Source organism: Diospyros lotus, chromosome 13, assembly GCF_014633365.1.
Source record: "Diospyros lotus cultivar Yz01 chromosome 13, ASM1463336v1, whole genome shotgun sequence".
Taxonomy (NCBI): Eukaryota; Viridiplantae; Streptophyta; class Magnoliopsida; order Ericales; family Ebenaceae; genus Diospyros; species Diospyros lotus.
Window position 1 is genome coordinate 3,483,393 of NC_068350.1, and position 17,151 is coordinate 3,500,543.

At 36.8% G+C, this 17,151-nt stretch overlaps 2 protein-coding genes across 7 annotated transcripts in view; one reads left to right on the forward strand and one right to left on the reverse strand.

The window, feature by feature from the left end:
* The first annotated feature begins 4,853 nt into the window (after positions 1-4,853).
* Positions 4,854-8,279, forward strand: LOC127789351 (B3 domain-containing protein At2g36080-like). Its single transcript, XM_052318323.1, has 3 exons — positions 4,854-5,690; positions 5,940-6,172; positions 7,699-8,279. Exons 1-3 carry the CDS (start codon positions 4,955-4,957, stop codon positions 7,765-7,767), a joined length of 1,038 nt encoding a protein of 345 aa, XP_052174283.1. The 5' UTR covers positions 4,854-4,954; the 3' UTR covers positions 7,768-8,279.
* Positions 8,280-10,805: 2,526 nt separating this feature from the next.
* LOC127789350 (uncharacterized) overlaps positions 10,806-17,151 on the reverse strand; it is a 47,853-nt gene continuing 41,507 nt past the window's right edge. For 3 of the 6 annotated variants that reach the window (XM_052318314.1, XM_052318319.1, XM_052318322.1), the window contains 3 exons: positions 12,421-12,591; positions 11,388-11,447; positions 10,806-11,300 (listed from right to left, as the gene is read on the reverse strand). In XM_052318314.1, coding sequence (XP_052174274.1) covers positions 11,187-11,300; positions 11,388-11,447; positions 12,421-12,591 — 345 coding nt within the window. In that variant the 3' untranslated portion in view covers positions 10,806-11,186. Of the gene's footprint in view, positions 11,301-11,387; positions 11,448-12,420; positions 12,595-17,151 lie in introns of those variants that run through there. The other 3 variants (XM_052318315.1, XM_052318316.1, XM_052318317.1) reach the window with 3 other exon arrangements.

Consider the following 17,151-nt stretch of genomic DNA (forward strand, 5'->3'; position numbering starts at 1 on the left):
TAGATTTGTACATTTTTGTATGTATAGGTTTTGGATCATAAGATTTTAATATAATTGTATAAATTTGACATTAAGACCCAACTTGATCAAATCTAAATCTAATTAAGTTTGGTTGATTCAATTCTAAATCTAAAATTCTAAATGCAAAATCATGATTGATTCAAATATAAATTTGTATAAACTCGGAATAAGCGTCCATTTTATTTTTGTTTCTCTAACACTTTATTTAGAGATAATTTTAAATTAAAGGTCGTTTTAAAAGTATATTTTTAAACCATATAGAATTTTCATGCAAATAGACCAAACTACATGATATTATAATTTACCCCTATTATTTTGTGTCAATAAATCGTTGCTAAATGCTTATCAATAATTTTGACAAACATGGTTAGGAATTGGATTGGATTGGATGTGAGAAATTGGGCCGTGGAAAGCCCATCTCAACTTCCTTGGGACACTGGGCCTGTTCCGGGCCGGGCCGCATATCTTGAAAACGATTGATAGAGACCCTAAAATACTAAAATAAACCATAAGAAAGAAAGCACTGTAAAAATGACTGAGGAGAGGGAACAATTTACCCTTAAAGCACATTATATGAATCAAACTGATTAATCCTCTTTCAAACTTGGAGCCTTGTGGAAAGCATGCAAATTCAATTACTTCTTCTCTTTCTCCTGGACCATCATCTCATTGGTGTCTCAATGAATGCCATCACAATCATTTCTTTGACCACAATTTGTAATTATTATTATTTTTTTAAAATATATTAAATACATCATATATAATATCTAAATATATTTGAACTCCCCATGATAAAAATAGTTTTGTCAATGTCACGCTTTAATATAGGTATGATAGTTGAATATAATCAGTTCTTGTGTGAGCACTTAAATATTTATGTTAGACACTCAAATTTATAGAAGACTTACAAGTAGTACTGAAATTAATATTAGAGATGTACCTTTTTTAGAATTATGAGTTACCTATCTATAAAAAGCTTGAGAATTCATGGTAAGCATTCTTAGTATATTTTGAGACCAATTAAGGTTGAGATTTTTATGAATAACGCCTATCTTTTATAAAATTTTAGAAGAAATTTTTAGATGTTAGAGCTTATCATGTTCGCATTGTGCTCGAAACTTTCATGCAAGAGAGGGAGGTCTCCAAGAGACATTCCAATCTCTTAGAACCTTTTTCATCAGCTTTCTTTTCAAGATTGTCAATAGTCTACCAAAAACTAAATAGTCTCTCAAGCTTTGAGGTTACTCTTCATTTATTTGAAATTACATCGAGAGTCTCTTGAATACTATACAATCTCCTGACTTTTAAGATATATACCTCATCCTCTTCTCGGATTAGAAATTTTTTTTTTAGTGGGCTTTATCTCTATCAATTCAAATGGTACAAAAGTCTTTATACAATACATTTTTCATATTATAAACGACACCACCGATATCCTTAGAAGTCATAGCATTTTTCTTACACTTTAATAACCAAATATATATATATATATTCTTAAAATTTGACCGTTGCTTTCAAGCGATATTTCTTTGGTCGGTGTGGTCAGCTTAGGCATGCTCCTCCTCCTTTGTTCAAAGTTAGGCCAGGAATGGGACAGTTTCCCACTCGTTGTGGGCCGCGTCACTTTCTTTTCCCTTTCTTAAAAGCCCCATATTTTCCCGGAAAATTTGCGTCCAATTTGACTTTCATCATCACCAAACTTTCCTCCATCCACCTGCGTCTTCGATGCTCCTCCTCCTACGTAACTCTCTATTTATTTCTGCGCCTTTCATACTCTTCAATCAATGCAGAATGAATCTTTACCCAAAAAATCATTTTATCAAATTATTCTTCTAAAATAACGTTATTTTTTGTTTTTTTTTTTGTTGCGTTATTAGTTTACATCTCACTATTCATTACCTAATATTAAAAAATGATTCATGAACTTAGAGAATCGAGAGGTGTTCTAAGAGAGTTGAACGACCTTCTTATCTAAATGACACATCATCATTCACCGCTTAATATTAAAAATTAATCTATGAACTTAGGGAGTTTATTAGTCTTCTCGTCCAAATAAAATAATAAAATAAACAAAACATAAATTCAAATAAAAAAAATTAACATAAAATAAAATTAGCAATTTTACATTTTAAAAACTAAAAAAAGAGAGAAGTAAATCTTAAATAATTAATGATTTTGGGGCCCTCCATTCAGGGGGCCCCCACAACAGATAGGCTGGCACTGATTAAGATTTAGATATGAATTAAGTTAAATAAATGGGGTCTAACTGAGACCAAATTCACGCCAAAGCCAACTTAATTACTTATGAATTCAATTCAACGGGCCCTTCTCGTGGATTGGAGGCTCCCACGTTCGACAGCATGACCACCGACAGCCGGCATCGCCCGTACTATGTTTCTTCTTATCTTATTTTTAAATCACCCAAGTTTACGTAATTAATTAATTAATCTATCTATCTATATATATATGGTGTATAAATTAATTAATTAATTAAACCTCAGGTCCCCCCTCCATGCTATATTTAGCATTTCCCGCCATTTTTAATTAGTAGGGCTACTACTTGAGCCATATGATTGGAATGCTTTAATTAGTGAATTGGGTGGTTGTGTATTAATAATAATAATAATAATAATAATGATATAAATATAAATGACAATACATATATAATTATATTATAAGTGACAACATTTAATTAGCTGGACATAATTAAGTACACGTGGCAACCATGAAATGATCTTTAAAGGTAAGAGTGTTTATCATCCACTCCTTCCTTATCCATCATGCTCATGATGCTGATTCCATCGTATCTAATTTAGTAATTAAAAAATATCACACAATTCCCCCAACATTAATGATGGGGAAAATATTACTTGAATAATATTCACTTAATAATATATATATATATATATGTTTAATGTATAACCTAAAGATAGTTAATTTTGAACTGGTGGGTTCAAATCGTTACACATGATCTCCCTTGGCTTGGTGTAAACATTTACAATTTTTTTTTTTTTTTTTATAGAATTTTTGACAAATTGACACATCTCCCTACGTACCCACCCCCTAGCCCCTACCATTAATTAATTTAAATAGTCCATCGATCCTAAGGGCTCATCACTACATTATTATTATTATTATACAAAAATTAAAATTACAGCTGATTGTTGGGGGAGGGAGGACCACATGGTTGGAGAAATAATAATATCTCTCTCTTGGAAAGGAAAACATTCAGAGATATTGAATCTTCTTCACATCAATCCTCATCTCATATTATTCATATATTATTTAGATATTATAAGTTAGGACTTCATGACCACTTGGGAATTGGGGAATTACATAAGGAAATTGCTTCATATATATATATATATATATCTCAATATGCATGCAGGTGGGGTGGATTTAATTTATTTCTTCCAGCTGCATGCATGCATTTGAAATAAAACTGTTTGCTTAATTAATTAAATTAGATATATAGAACTGAAAGACTATGCATGATTTAATTAATTAATTAATTAATTCAGAGAGGAATATGTGTATTTGAAACCCAATTAATTATTGTTAATTAAGCAGAAAGAACAATATGATCTCAAGTGTCACCGCCAGTTCCTAACTAACTAATCTCATATGATCAAAGGAAGTAACTATTTAAACCCTAATTAATTAATTTAATTATAATCTTGATCATGGGTTGAATTTATAACATGCGCATATACTAATTCATATGAATTCTATATCGATATAATTAATTAATTAATCCCCAGTACTCAACCTGCATGTGTGTCTGCAGTCGACAGATATATACTTTACTTTGTTTCTCTGCTATTAATTAATACACAACCTAACCAACCAACTATGTATATTAATTGACCAAGCTAGCTTGCTTGTCCTTCCAGGAACATGGTGTTTCCATTAAACCCCTTATATATATATATATGTGTGTGTGTGTGTGTGTGATTGAAACTGTCTGTAATGCAGCAATTCATTCAGCACTAAATGCAGCAGATGCATTGGTGACGAAAGACTAACATGCATGCTTGTCTGTATTAGGCTCCTTAATTACTAATTCTTTAACCCAGAAAGCCCCAACTCAGTCACTTTCATTCTTGCCTAATAATTTTACATTTATAATACATATATATATATATATATATCACCGAGAGACAGAGACAGAGAGAGAGAGAGAGAGAGGGGAGAATTGAAACACCTAAGAATGCAAGAGGGAGAGGAGTCATCAGTATTGGAAAGTGGAGAGATCGGTCGTTGTTATGTATTCAGGTTCAGAGAATATTATATATATATATATTGTTAATATCCGATACCTGATGATATATTGTTAATATATTGTTAGCAGCCATCCGATACCTGATGATACGATGATATATACATATATATATATACAAGTAATGGGCAGAGAGACCAATAATGGCATGCCATGCACGTGACAGAAAATTACATGCCACTATCATCTTAATATTATAATAATTATATACAAAGCAAATTAATTAAATTAATACCCGCTTTGTTAATTTATAAACTCCTTAAAAGTAAGTTATAATTTGGCTCTATGTAAAAAAGATTAATTATAACAACTTTCTTTCTTAATTTGTAAACTACACTACTCTACACTTCAAACTTAATTTTCTAGTATAGTATTAGTATGAACCCCGCCAATCAATTTATGCGCTTAATTACATGATTAATATATAATTAATTATATATTCAAGCTTAATTTCTGCCATTCATATATATATATATATATATAATAGAGTACAATATGTATAAATATTATGGCGTCAATTCTTGGTTCCTACCTTTAGCTTCACATCAAATAGTTCAGAGTCAGTTTCCATATTAAAGCCCATAATCCCATCACCGGATTTCTCCAAACACCCATCCATCTCTCTCTCTCTCTCTCTCTCTCTCTGATTCTGAAATGTCCATTAACTACTACTATTCTTCATCAGATATTCCACAATCACTCTGGTGGACAAAGCAACAACCACAGCCCCAGATGGAACCAACATCCAACACAAACCTCCACCACCGGCCAAACGCCGCTCCTTCGAGCAAAGCTTTCACTTTCAACCTCAACGAAGAAGACGACGACGAACTAGTAGGAGACGACCAATTAATCACCCATCAGGAAGAGAAGCGAGGAGAGGGGCGCGACGTCGAGAGAGAAACCATGTTCGAGAAGCCGCTCACTCCGAGCGACGTCGGCAAGCTCAACCGCCTCGTGATTCCCAAATCCCACGCCGAGAAGTACTTCCCGCTCGGCGGCGGCCGCGGCGACTCAGCCGAGAAGGGCTTGCTGCTGAACTTTGAGGACGAGGCCGGCAAGTGCTGGCGCTTCCGCTACTCCTACTGGAACAGCAGCCAGAGCTACGTCTTGACCAGAGGCTGGAGCCGCTTCGTCAAGGAGAAGAGCCTCGACGCCGGGGACGTCGTTTCCTTCTGCCGGCACCGTGGTGGAGGCGACAGGTTTTTTATTGGGTGGAGGCGGCGCTCCGCAGCCGGGGTAGGAGCCGCAGTAGGTCGGAATGTAGCTCCCACGGCGGCAAATGGCTGCGGCGGCGGCGAGTGGACTCGGATGTTATATTCTACGCACTCTTATCCTTCGCCCCATCATGGGGAAACCGTAGAATACCAACCCACCTTTCTTCACGCAGGTATTCTTTAATTAATTCCATGCACTACACTACACTAAATAAAATCAATATTCATCGCCCACGCCTTAAATATTAAAAAAAATTAATTTACTTACTAATATCAGTATTGCTAGCAAGGATTATATATATTATCTTAATTAAACCACTTCTTAAAATAAAAAAAGTTTAGGCATTTTTATTAATGAAAAAGAATCCAATTTATTACGTTACGTCAATGACCATTTTATTTATTTATTTTATTGATTGCAGGGACAGTTGTAGAGAACCAACAAACAGTAGTAGGTGATGGTGGTGCTAGTAGTAATACTGTCAATGTCAAGTATTCAAAGAGGGTGAGGCTGTTTGGGGTGAACCTGGATTGCCTGCAGCCCGATGATGCAGTTGAGTCTGAGCCATCCACCCCTGATGGCTTCACTATTTGCAGCCATGGTCAAGCCCAATACTGCTGCACAACTGCTCCAAACCCTGATCAAACTCACATGGTATGCAATATCCATATGATTCACAATTTAATTAATTAGCTTTAATTTAACACTCTCTCGATCTCACCACAATCCAATCCCATATCAATAATGGTTTAGTTTATACAAAAAGATTTCGAATGCAATATATATAAACCATCCAATCTCATATCAATAGTCCATTAAAAAAAATATTAGGTGTGATTTTTGGTCACGGTACGCAATTCAATAGTTATTTTTAGTCAACGCTGTTGTCAAGTTACAAGTAATACAAAAAGTAACTCAAAATCAAACATTAACAACATATATCAAGTCATTATAGGGAGTTAACTTCACAAATTCTAATTAGTCAATCATTGATATATTTATCGGTTTTTATAACTCTTTTATATATCATATGTAAGTATCTCCCAGTAAATTCTTCTCACTCTTTCATTACCTCTAATGTTAAAACCAAACAGAAATAACAACACAAAAGGTTTTATTCCAGCATGCGGGGGGTGGGGTGGGGTGGGGTGCTACTAACTCAAAACCAAATTAAGTAAAATAAATGCATAATCACTTTACACATTTTGTGCATTGATTTTGTTGCATCCTTCCATGAGACAGATAATCCAAGTCCAAGTCTTAGTTTGTTAAGATGTTTATAGATTTAACTAATACAGTGCTGACATTAGACAAGTACTTCAAGGTCCCACTTGCCCAACAGGTGGATTAATTTTAATCACAAGTGGTGATCCAAGGGAATACTCCAACTTGAGGACAAGTACTCTAGATCTAACTTTGTTTGAAAATTCAAATAACAGTTCTGGCATGGCATGTGTATATTCAAATGTTAGCTTTCAGATCAACCAGGGTAGGATGAGGTGACTTTTATGGCCATTTATTTGTCCGGCTTATAGATGCATTAATATCAACAAAGTCAACAAATGAACCTTTCACCAGGACACTCCTCCTGGTTGCTAGCCCATTTTCACAAAAACCATAGTTAGAAGCTAACCAATTTCCACATCAATTGAAGGGTGAAAAGTACTATCTTCTGAGATTGAACTCTCCATCAACCACTGTTCTAAATAGAATATTTTACTACTCCAATCATGGAATAGGGTGTGAGCATGCATAGTTGGAGTTTAATATTATTATCCAGTCCTGTGCATGAGATTTCTGCACTTGCCAAGCCTGAGGAGAGTAGAATGCACACAGACATGAGTAAAATTTCCAACTAAGATAGGCACTTACCCAAATTTGAAGCAAACAAACTGAAGTTCATATTTTAAATTATTCACATGGCATTCAGATTGGAAGGGACCAAGTTGTTTCCTTAGTCAATTATAAAGGCAGTTGTTAAAAGTAGTACACATCTATGGGACCAGTGAGAGTCCTATAAATGGCCTGTCTTTTTATGGGGCCAATTATGGCAAGGAGGGAGCCATCTCCATCCACCAGCTCATACTGTATGACTTTGTGTCTTCACATGTTTGCTCAACAATGTCATGGTTAAAATTCAAGGAATGTAGCAATAATTTACACATGCTTTGTGCCCACAGGATTTCAACTTCACAACTCAACAAGAGATGTCAACAGATATCACCAAGGGTAAAGATTTGTGGATGTGACTTCCAGAATTGACCAATTGAGCCAGTCGGAATGTCCCAAAAAATTGAAAAAAGAGGAAAGGGGATTAAGAAAAGGGGAAAATCCCAGGTTTTCAGGCAGCTTTTTCCTCGTCATAGGGCGGTTTTCCTCCATCCATGCCCAAATGGAGGAATATGGATAGGTGGCACCAGAAGCCTGCACATTTATGATGCTACTGTTGGGATTCTACTTGAAGATTTTTCAAAGGGATAGGGCCTCACCCATCATCATGATGAATCGGTGGCATGAGAGTGAGTGGATGGAATATTTTCTTTTTTACCATGATGGGATAGATGGCACAGACCACTAGTACAAGCCCATTCTTTTCCCTGTCTGTACAGCTAACATGCCTTCTGTGACCTTTTCTTCTTCTTCCTCATCTTCTTCTTCTTCCTTTCATTTATTTACAGTCATATAATGTTGAGACTGAAAAATAGCTTCCATTATTTCTTTCAATGTATGTATCTGGGCATGAGATGGTGATGCTTATGTATGAGTGGTAATCTGTTACTTCCCTTATCATCAACATTCAAGATTTATGCAATAAAGAAAGAGGGATATGTGTTAACAAAAAATTCAAAAAAAGTAAGCTAGGGGGATATGGCACCATACGTATAAAAGGATAATCGGGACAGTTTTGACAAAATTTTAAAGATTTGCCTTGAAACATGAAAACAATAGAAAAAAAAATGATTGCTCAGGACAGCAAAATGAAGTTTTGCTTCCATTATGAGAAAAGAGGGTCAGTGACAGGGAAAAAAGCAAACTAAGAAGGGAACTGACACGTCCTCATGCATACTACGCAAATTTAAAAAAAAAAAAGGTTCCTTATTCTTTAAATCACCCCTGTAAGATGATCATCTGGTTGTTGAGGCCAGATGGAATTGTCCGCAACACAAAACAATACATGTAGAACAAGTCATATACATACACATGGGGGTTTCAGTAGCAAAGCCAAAAAGTCAGGTTCAAGCATAAAATCTACTCAAAAAAGTTCGAAGGGACTATTTCATTGTTTACACAAAAAGTTGACAAAAGTGAAATTGAAGACCTACCTAATGGCCATGCTCTATAGTTAAAACTACAGTGTCCCAATATAAAATATGGCCCTGAAAGAAATGGGTATTAAGACAAAATTACAACCCTAAAATATAATAGATATATGCTTTAAATTTATAGCCACATGTTGAAGTAACAAAGGTTTCAATGTTCAAAGATTTTAATACATTGAGCAGTTGAATAAAGGAACAAGCACTTGAACAATGGTTCGCGGAACCTTTAGAATGGAAAAATATGGTTGTGATGTGAGTCTCAGGGCCCATAGAGATAAAGATAAGAGAGATACCCATTGACCTGGTTCTGCAAGTTGGATTGTGGGAGGGTCCAGATGATCATTGGCCTCAAGGCACTGACCAATAGCAAAACTGAAGGGGACTTGCTTCTGTATAATGTGTTTGCAATGCAAAAAATGATTGCCTTAAGCACTGTGTCAACATAGTCATATAACATGTGAAAACAGTTCTTCCTCCCACTGTGTCTTTCTCCTCTGGCTAGGCTTTTGCCTTTTGGGCTCTCTGGGTGGTCAAGCTCACCTTCGTACCATCCCCTCCTGCACCTGAAAAGAAAGAAAAGACACCCGTTGGCACTTGGATTCTCAACTAAGTGGGAAGATGAAAGTTACTTGATAACCGTACAACCTATTGAATACACAACGAATCATGAATGTTCGTGGCCTAAGATTGGGCATTGAAGATGATCTCCACCATGGAGCAAAATCATGCAGCCAATAGTGTGATCCCACCATTGGGTCAATCAACCAGTGAAACCCATGGCAACAGATTCAATCCACAATGTCTGCGGGCGACATAAAAACAAGAATCCATATCTTTGAAGCTTTGCAAAATTTACATACTAAACCACTAGGACTGTCATCTGGTCAGAAGCTGAAAATTTGAAACATGTGTCATTTCAGGACCTACAGTTCAAAAGAAGCGAGCACGATTTCAAATGGCCGCTCCTGTTTTCAGCAGAAATCGATATATGATTAGCGTTTTGGAATCTTGCTTAACAGAATTAATGCTACAAAGAACCGAACAAGACATTGGTTCCAAAAATTAAGCATGGCCTTCATTCCACGTGGTTTTCCCCTCTGATCAACCAACGCTCTCACCGGAGGGCAACCAGAAGGGCATCGACCGAGCCCCAAGGCTGCACTGCTTGTCCAACTCAAAGGTGCATGCCATTCGTTTATGTCGAGCAAGCTATACATGGACTCTACTTTGCCCGTTCAAGTTACGGGTGTGTTTGGTAGCATTTAATTAGAAAAAAAAATTATTTTTCAACTTGTATAAAAAATAAAAATCACATCCTTTAAATAAATTTTTTCATAAAAATAAGTTAAAACATACTTGTACCATGAAATTCAGTTCCATAAAAAATACAATGTCAAACAACAAATATAAAACTTAATTCGTTAGATGTGACACTTTCTATACAATTTTTTATTTTATCAAACACACCCAAAAGAAAATTATTTTTCAACTTGTATGAAAAATAAAAATTATCCCCTTAAATAAAATTTTTCATAAGCAAAAGTAAAAACATGATTTAATGATTATAGCGTGAAATTCAATTTCATAAAAAAATATAATGTGTTGAATTTTAAAAATAAAATTTAATTCTTTAAATGTGATATTCTTTATATATTTTCTATACTTAAGGTGCGTTTGATAAGAATAAAAAATAAAATAAAATTCATTTTCTATCCAAATTCTAAAAAAATTCATCAAATAATTTTTTTTTCATAAAATTTGAATTCCATCTTAATTCAAAAAATAAATTTTCCTTAAAATCAAAGAATTAGAATTCCTAGGTGAGAATTGAAATTTCATGAAATTATAATTCTACCTCACTTTTCATCTCCCAATGAAACACACCCTTAATTCTTCTCAAATTGAATGTAAAGAAAAACCAAAACAATGATCTTTTGAGCAGCAATTCAATGCATTTCACCATCATCTTGCTAGCAAAGGTAACTTTAGAAATTACATCAAAATATGGGTTGCTGTACAATAACAGGATTGAGGTTTTTGACTTGAAATTGCAGGAAGGATACGTGAATTGGAGAGGACGAGAATGATACGCTCTCCTCACCCAAAAAATACAAAATGAATTGGTAGCTAAGCTACCGAATAATCTGTTTGTGATGCACTTGAAAAGAATTAGAGTGCTTGGAGAAAAGTGCCGTTCTTGAACATTATACAGTTGACAGTAGTCCATGCTGGTAACCTGGAGTTGCAGACACCTAGAATGAACAACTATGAGCTCACCCACTGTCAAGGACTGAAAACCAATGATTACCTTGCTTCAAAGGACTTAAAGACAAATGAGGGGTTTCTATTTAGGATAATTCCTCTGCATTTTCGTCAGGGTTCATCTCAGTTGGTTCCAATTCTTTCACCTTCTCAAGCTGCCTCAAGAGATCTAACCTTTCTGGTCCATATGCGGAGGGTATCTGCAAGAAAAAGCAACCTGATAAGGCACGGTTCAGCTCCATTTAAGAATTTAAATTAGAAAAAACTAAAGTTATGGAAATACAGACCAGCGCTGGCACATATCTCTGAATTGCAGCCAACATTGCTGCATGCCCAACTGCAGTAACCTGTTGCATGTTCACAACGGCTCAGACATAGGTCATAGGGATTAAGGAGAAAAGCATAAGTGCAGATGTAAAGTTATTCTTTTAAAGTAATAGCAAGATACAAGCATAAACTACAGATTCTGTTTAAGAAAATTATGATCAATATTCAACATCAACAAAAAACTGTAGGTTGAAAAGGATTATATTGGTCAAACATTTGTATTCCAAGCACAGCCAAAGAAAAAACAGGGTTGCATATCTAACTTCTGGTTGGAAAAAGTTTGTAGCTAGGGTTTAGTAAATTTTAGTTGAGTTATGGTAAATTTTAACATTTAGTAGTTAATATTTAATATTCATTGGACCAATCAAAAAGTGTCACATCGTTCCCCAAACCCAAAGTCACTGCAGCATTGTCCCTTCTGGTTTAGGCATGGAAACCATACGTACTCCTATTTTCAGGCTACTGCAGAGATACTCAATCTTACTCATTATATAGATAATGCCTATCTAAAGATCTGGTACATATAAATGTTGCAATCTTGATTCCAAAGTAGCAAAAAGAGAAAAAGAAGGCAATAAAAGAATGTTGTCATGGTAGGCAATTAAATATGGAGAAACGCAAACACTAAAGAAAATGTTGTGACACAAAAATTTAAAACTACTTAGAAGCTCTAACAATAGGGTCCCCACTTTAGAACAATTTCAGATAATGCAACAGGTTAAGTAGGAGCACAAACTAACACAGTTCTCTAAGAAGAGGAATTGAGTGAGGTCTGCAATAGGTTTCCCAAGTTCAGAGTGGTCTTTAACGATCCTATTTATATGTATGCAAAAACATAAAAATGAAGACAGATCAAGCATGAAATCCCATGTAATTTGAAGCTGGGACAATTAGAACTGATATATTTACACATAAGCATACGACATAAGTGAGACGCAGATAGATCATGAAATTCACAAAAGATATTGAAATCGCAAAACTAATACAACTTACAGGAAGGAGCATGAGAAAACCAATAGGAACCACTGATGCTAAATCAGTTAGAGTTCTTCGGAGAGCTTTCTTTTCTTTCTCAGTCAATTCATCCCCTATTAGGACCCTTCTAAGTAATCCCAGAGCAGCAGCAACATCAACTGCGAGAAGCTGAGTTCCTTGCCAAACATCCTACTTATGAAAAACAAGAGAACTATAACTCAGAACAGCAAACTGCCTTCCTTAGGAGGATGAACTGTAGAGTATGAATTGTGAAACCATATCCTAATTCTGATCCCATGCACCAAACACGTTGAAGAATAACTAATTCACTTTTAATCAGCAATAAAACAACAAAATAAAAGACATTCACTTGACTCTGCATATTGCACTGAGCATGCATTTGCGTTCTTGCGAAGTTGTAAACTTGTTTACACATAGTGGAGTGTCAAACTATTGGATACGTATACTGGATTTAAGGGCAATAGGAGGTGCTTTCAACAGAGAAGGAAGAAAATTTTGTTTCAAGAAGAGAATATCCAACCAGAAAACCTCAAGAGTCCAAGCCCCTTTACCAGGTTCGAAGTGTTTCTACAGGCTTGCTGCATGCAACAGAAAACAATCCTAACAACAGTTCAAAAAGAGTTGCCTACAATGCAGTTGCTGCCTCTGGTTTTTCCTTAAGCTTGATAGGCATTCTACATCTGAAAATGCCTCAGATGCACCCGGCATGCTTCATCAAACTAACCTAATTCTATCAGCCACCTGTACATGCTAAAATAATTAAATGGAGCAAAAAGGAAAGGCATCTTTAGATGTCTCCAGGCCATTGTGTTCACAATCTTGTCATCTCTTTTCAACCCACACAATTCCAACTCAAGATCCAGTCAATTTAATATCAACAAAGCCCAAGATTTCCAAGTACTTGAAGGCACATCCGAATATTAGTATTGTTACGCAAACAGAATTGCAAATCGCACGCGCGCGGGCGCGCACACACACACACACTGATACCACTGTAAGCCTTTAGTCTCAACAATAGAGACAGTATCGAAAATGGAAAAAACACAAACAATAAACGCAAACAGAAAACGATGGAAAAAAAAATAACACGAGAGATTTACCGTGGTTCACCCGAAAGGGCTACGTCCACGTTGAGCTCCAGCAAAGGAGAGCTCACTGTACTATCGGAATAAAAATAGGGTTTACAATACTTACAGCATACAAGCCTCACAACCACTCTATTTACACAGGTTGGTTCACTAACAAAATCGCCTCAAAACCATATAAAAGAGGAAGATCAGAGGCTTACTCTATTGAACCAGAGAGAAGAACACGAAGGAGCTAGAGAGTATGAAACAACAGAAAATGAGAAAACCCTCAAACCCCTTAGCATCTCCTTTTACTCTCTCTCAATCTCTGATTTTTACAAATCTTGATGCACAGCGAATAAATAAGGATCGCACGATGCAAAAGAAGGGCTGGGATTACAGCAGATAAAAGGCAGCATCGACGGTCCAGATCGTGCAAAAAGACAAGGCGTTTGGCACGATCGAGAGAAGGACAACCGGGCGGTTGCCAAGCTGCCCTCCGCTGCCACGTGGCAGCAGTTGCAACTGACCTTCCTGCCCGGCTCCTTAATTTAAACGGTGTCGTTACATGCTTCACAATCAACAAGTATACAGTATTTATTAGGGCCATTTTACATTGTCAATCACATGCAAACATGAATATTATTTGTAATTCTATTCAATTCCATAAGTTTGAATGTTTTAGCAAGTACAGGCTGTGAATGTTTTTAGGGCATTGGGCAGTTTTTAGTTTGTTTTGAAGGGAACCATCCACATTTTCCTTTTAATGCATGATACAAGGATAGACTACTATGTTTTAGAGTCTTCTGTTTTTGTTTCTTTTCTTTATTTGTATGTGCTTGTTTTTTTTTTAACTTTATGCGCTTGCAGATATATGATTTCATTTTGGTTTCTATCACATTCAGATTTGTCTTTTCATTTGCACACATTTCATCCCCTTAGGGAAACTTATTTCCTCTTTTTGCAAATTAGTTATGGAAAAATGTTTTCAGAATTTGCTGACATAGAACTGCATTATTTATTGAAATTGAACCAAAAATATGATACACTTCATGCAATTCAATAATCATCTTTGAACTGATCATTCAACTTAACTTTTACTCTTCAAGCAATCCATCCTTGTCCAATATTTTGTCAGAATTCAATTCTGACAAGGGGAATTCTCTCGCAATTCAATGAAGAATTGCACGGGAATTGATGAACCGAGGGAGAGAATTGAGAGAGAGATTGAGAGAATTTAGAGAGAAAACAGAATCAATAGTATTTCCTTTCATGCCTCTAAGGGTCATGGAGGTTGGTTTATATACCAAGCCTTGGTGCCACATTTGAATTACAAATACAATTTGAATTTTATTCTATAACTACCTTCCATTCCCCTTATTACAATAATACCCCAGCCTTTCCGCCTTAATAACCAGCCTATACTCCCGCCTTAGTATCCCAACTACTGGTCCGTGACAATTCTCCCCTGCTTAAAACACTACCTGTCCTCAAGTAGGTTAAAGTAGCCCAGCTGCCCTGGGGAATTGCTTTAAAAAATCAGGCAAGTACCCCCATGTGTTGTTCTCGGGATGATGGTTGGACCAGCGCACTAACACTTGTGTGATTAGCGCCTTCTTTTTGTAGATAACCCTTTTGCCCACAATGGCTATGGCTTCTGCCTCTTGTTGAATATTATGAGCTACTGGAGGTAGGGTAGAACTGCCCGGATTGGTGCCGAAAGAGAGTTTAAGGAGCGACACATGGAATACAGGGTGGATGGAGGACCCCTCTGAAGCTGTAACCTGTAGGCAGCCTTCCCCACTTGAGCTATCACTTCATAAGGACTATAAAATTTGGGGCTGAGCTTAGTTACCATATTAGGCGATATCAATATGGTCTTCAACTGAGCTTGCCTTAACTTCAAATACACCTTATCCCCCACAGAAAAAGACCCCTCACTCCTCCTTTTATCAGCGAACTGTTTCATCTGGTTTTGTGCACTAGCTAACTCCTTTGGGGTGTACACCATTTGCTGCCTTTGAACCAAATAATCATCCATTGTAGCCACTAAGTTTTGGCCCCCACCCATCGGTAATAGAGGTGGTTTGTACCTGAAGAGTGCTTTAAACGGTGTCATTTTTAGGGAGGAATGATAGCTGGTGTTGTACCACCATTGTGGCAAAGGAAGCCATTTATGCCACTCGATAGGATGCATTAGGCACACACACCTTAAATAGGTTTCTAGGCACTGGAAGCCATTTATGCCACTCGGTAGGATGCATTAGGCGCACACACCATAAATAGGTTTCTAGGCATTGGTTTCCCCTCTCAGTCTGCCCATCGGTCTCCGGATGATAGGAGGAAGACATATGTAGTTGGGTACCTAGGGACTTCATGAGTTCTCTCCAAAGTAAACTTGTGAAAATCTTATCCCTGTTTGAAACAATCACTTGAGGCAGCCCATGTAACTTACACACCTGGTCTAAGAACACCCTAGCCACCTCTTATGCGGTAAAGGGGTGAGATAGACTCAAGAAGTAAGCATACTTCGTTAATCTGTCAACTACCACCAACACACAATCCCTGCCTTATGATTTTGGCAAACCCTCTACAAAATCCATGCTGATGTTGGTCCATACTTTATTAGGTATTTGGTAGAGGTTGCAACAGCTCCAGAGGGTGGATGTTTTCATGTTTGCACTTGTTGCAAATGTCACAATACTTCACACATATTCTTTCACCATTTTCTTTAATCCGAGCCGGTAGAATAATTGTTTCACCTTGCTATATGTATTCTGCTCCCCTGAATGGCCTCCAACAAGAGAGTCATGCAGTGCCATCAATACCTTTTTCTTGAGGGATTCATCCTCCCCAATCGCCAATATTTCCTTGTACCTTAACAACCCGTTTTTCAGTGTAAAGTCAGATATGTTATCTAGGTCAATAGTAAGCTGTTCCATAAGTGTTTCAGTCCACTCTCCCTTACCATAGCTAGAGGTTACTTCTAGGAACCAATCTGCTGTTAAGGCAGTAATAGCAGTTGACCCCCCTTCCTCTAAGCACCGAGAAAGAGTATCGACAACTTTGTTCTCATAGCCTTTCCTGTATTGAATAACGTAATCAAGTCCCATTAATTTTGACATACCTTTTCTCTAGAGATGGGTATGAAGTTTCTATTGCAAAACAAAAACTTGAGACTCTCATGGTTAGTCCTTATGATGAACCTACCCCCTTTTAGGTAATGTCTCCATTTCTCTACTGCTATTAGGACAACCAAAAGTTCTTTGTCATATACACTCAGACCCAAATGTTTAGGGGCCAATGCCTGGCTGATAAAGGCTAAGGATCTGCCTCCTTGCATCAGGACTGCTCCCACCCCACAATCACTTACAGCTGTCTCCAATACAAATGGCTGATTAAAATCAGGGAGACTCAATGTAGGAACCTCGCTCATGGCTATTTTCAGTTTTCCAAAAGCTTCCTCCACCTTATCACTCCAATGAAATCTCTCTTTTTTTAACAACTCTATCCATGGCTTGCTAATGATGCCAGTCTTTTACAAACCTCCGATAATACCCCGTAAGACCCAAAAATCCCCTCAGAGCTTTCACATTGGTAGGTCTTGGCCAAGCAGTCATGGATGCTACCTTTTGGGGGTCTATGCTCACTCCTGCCCTAG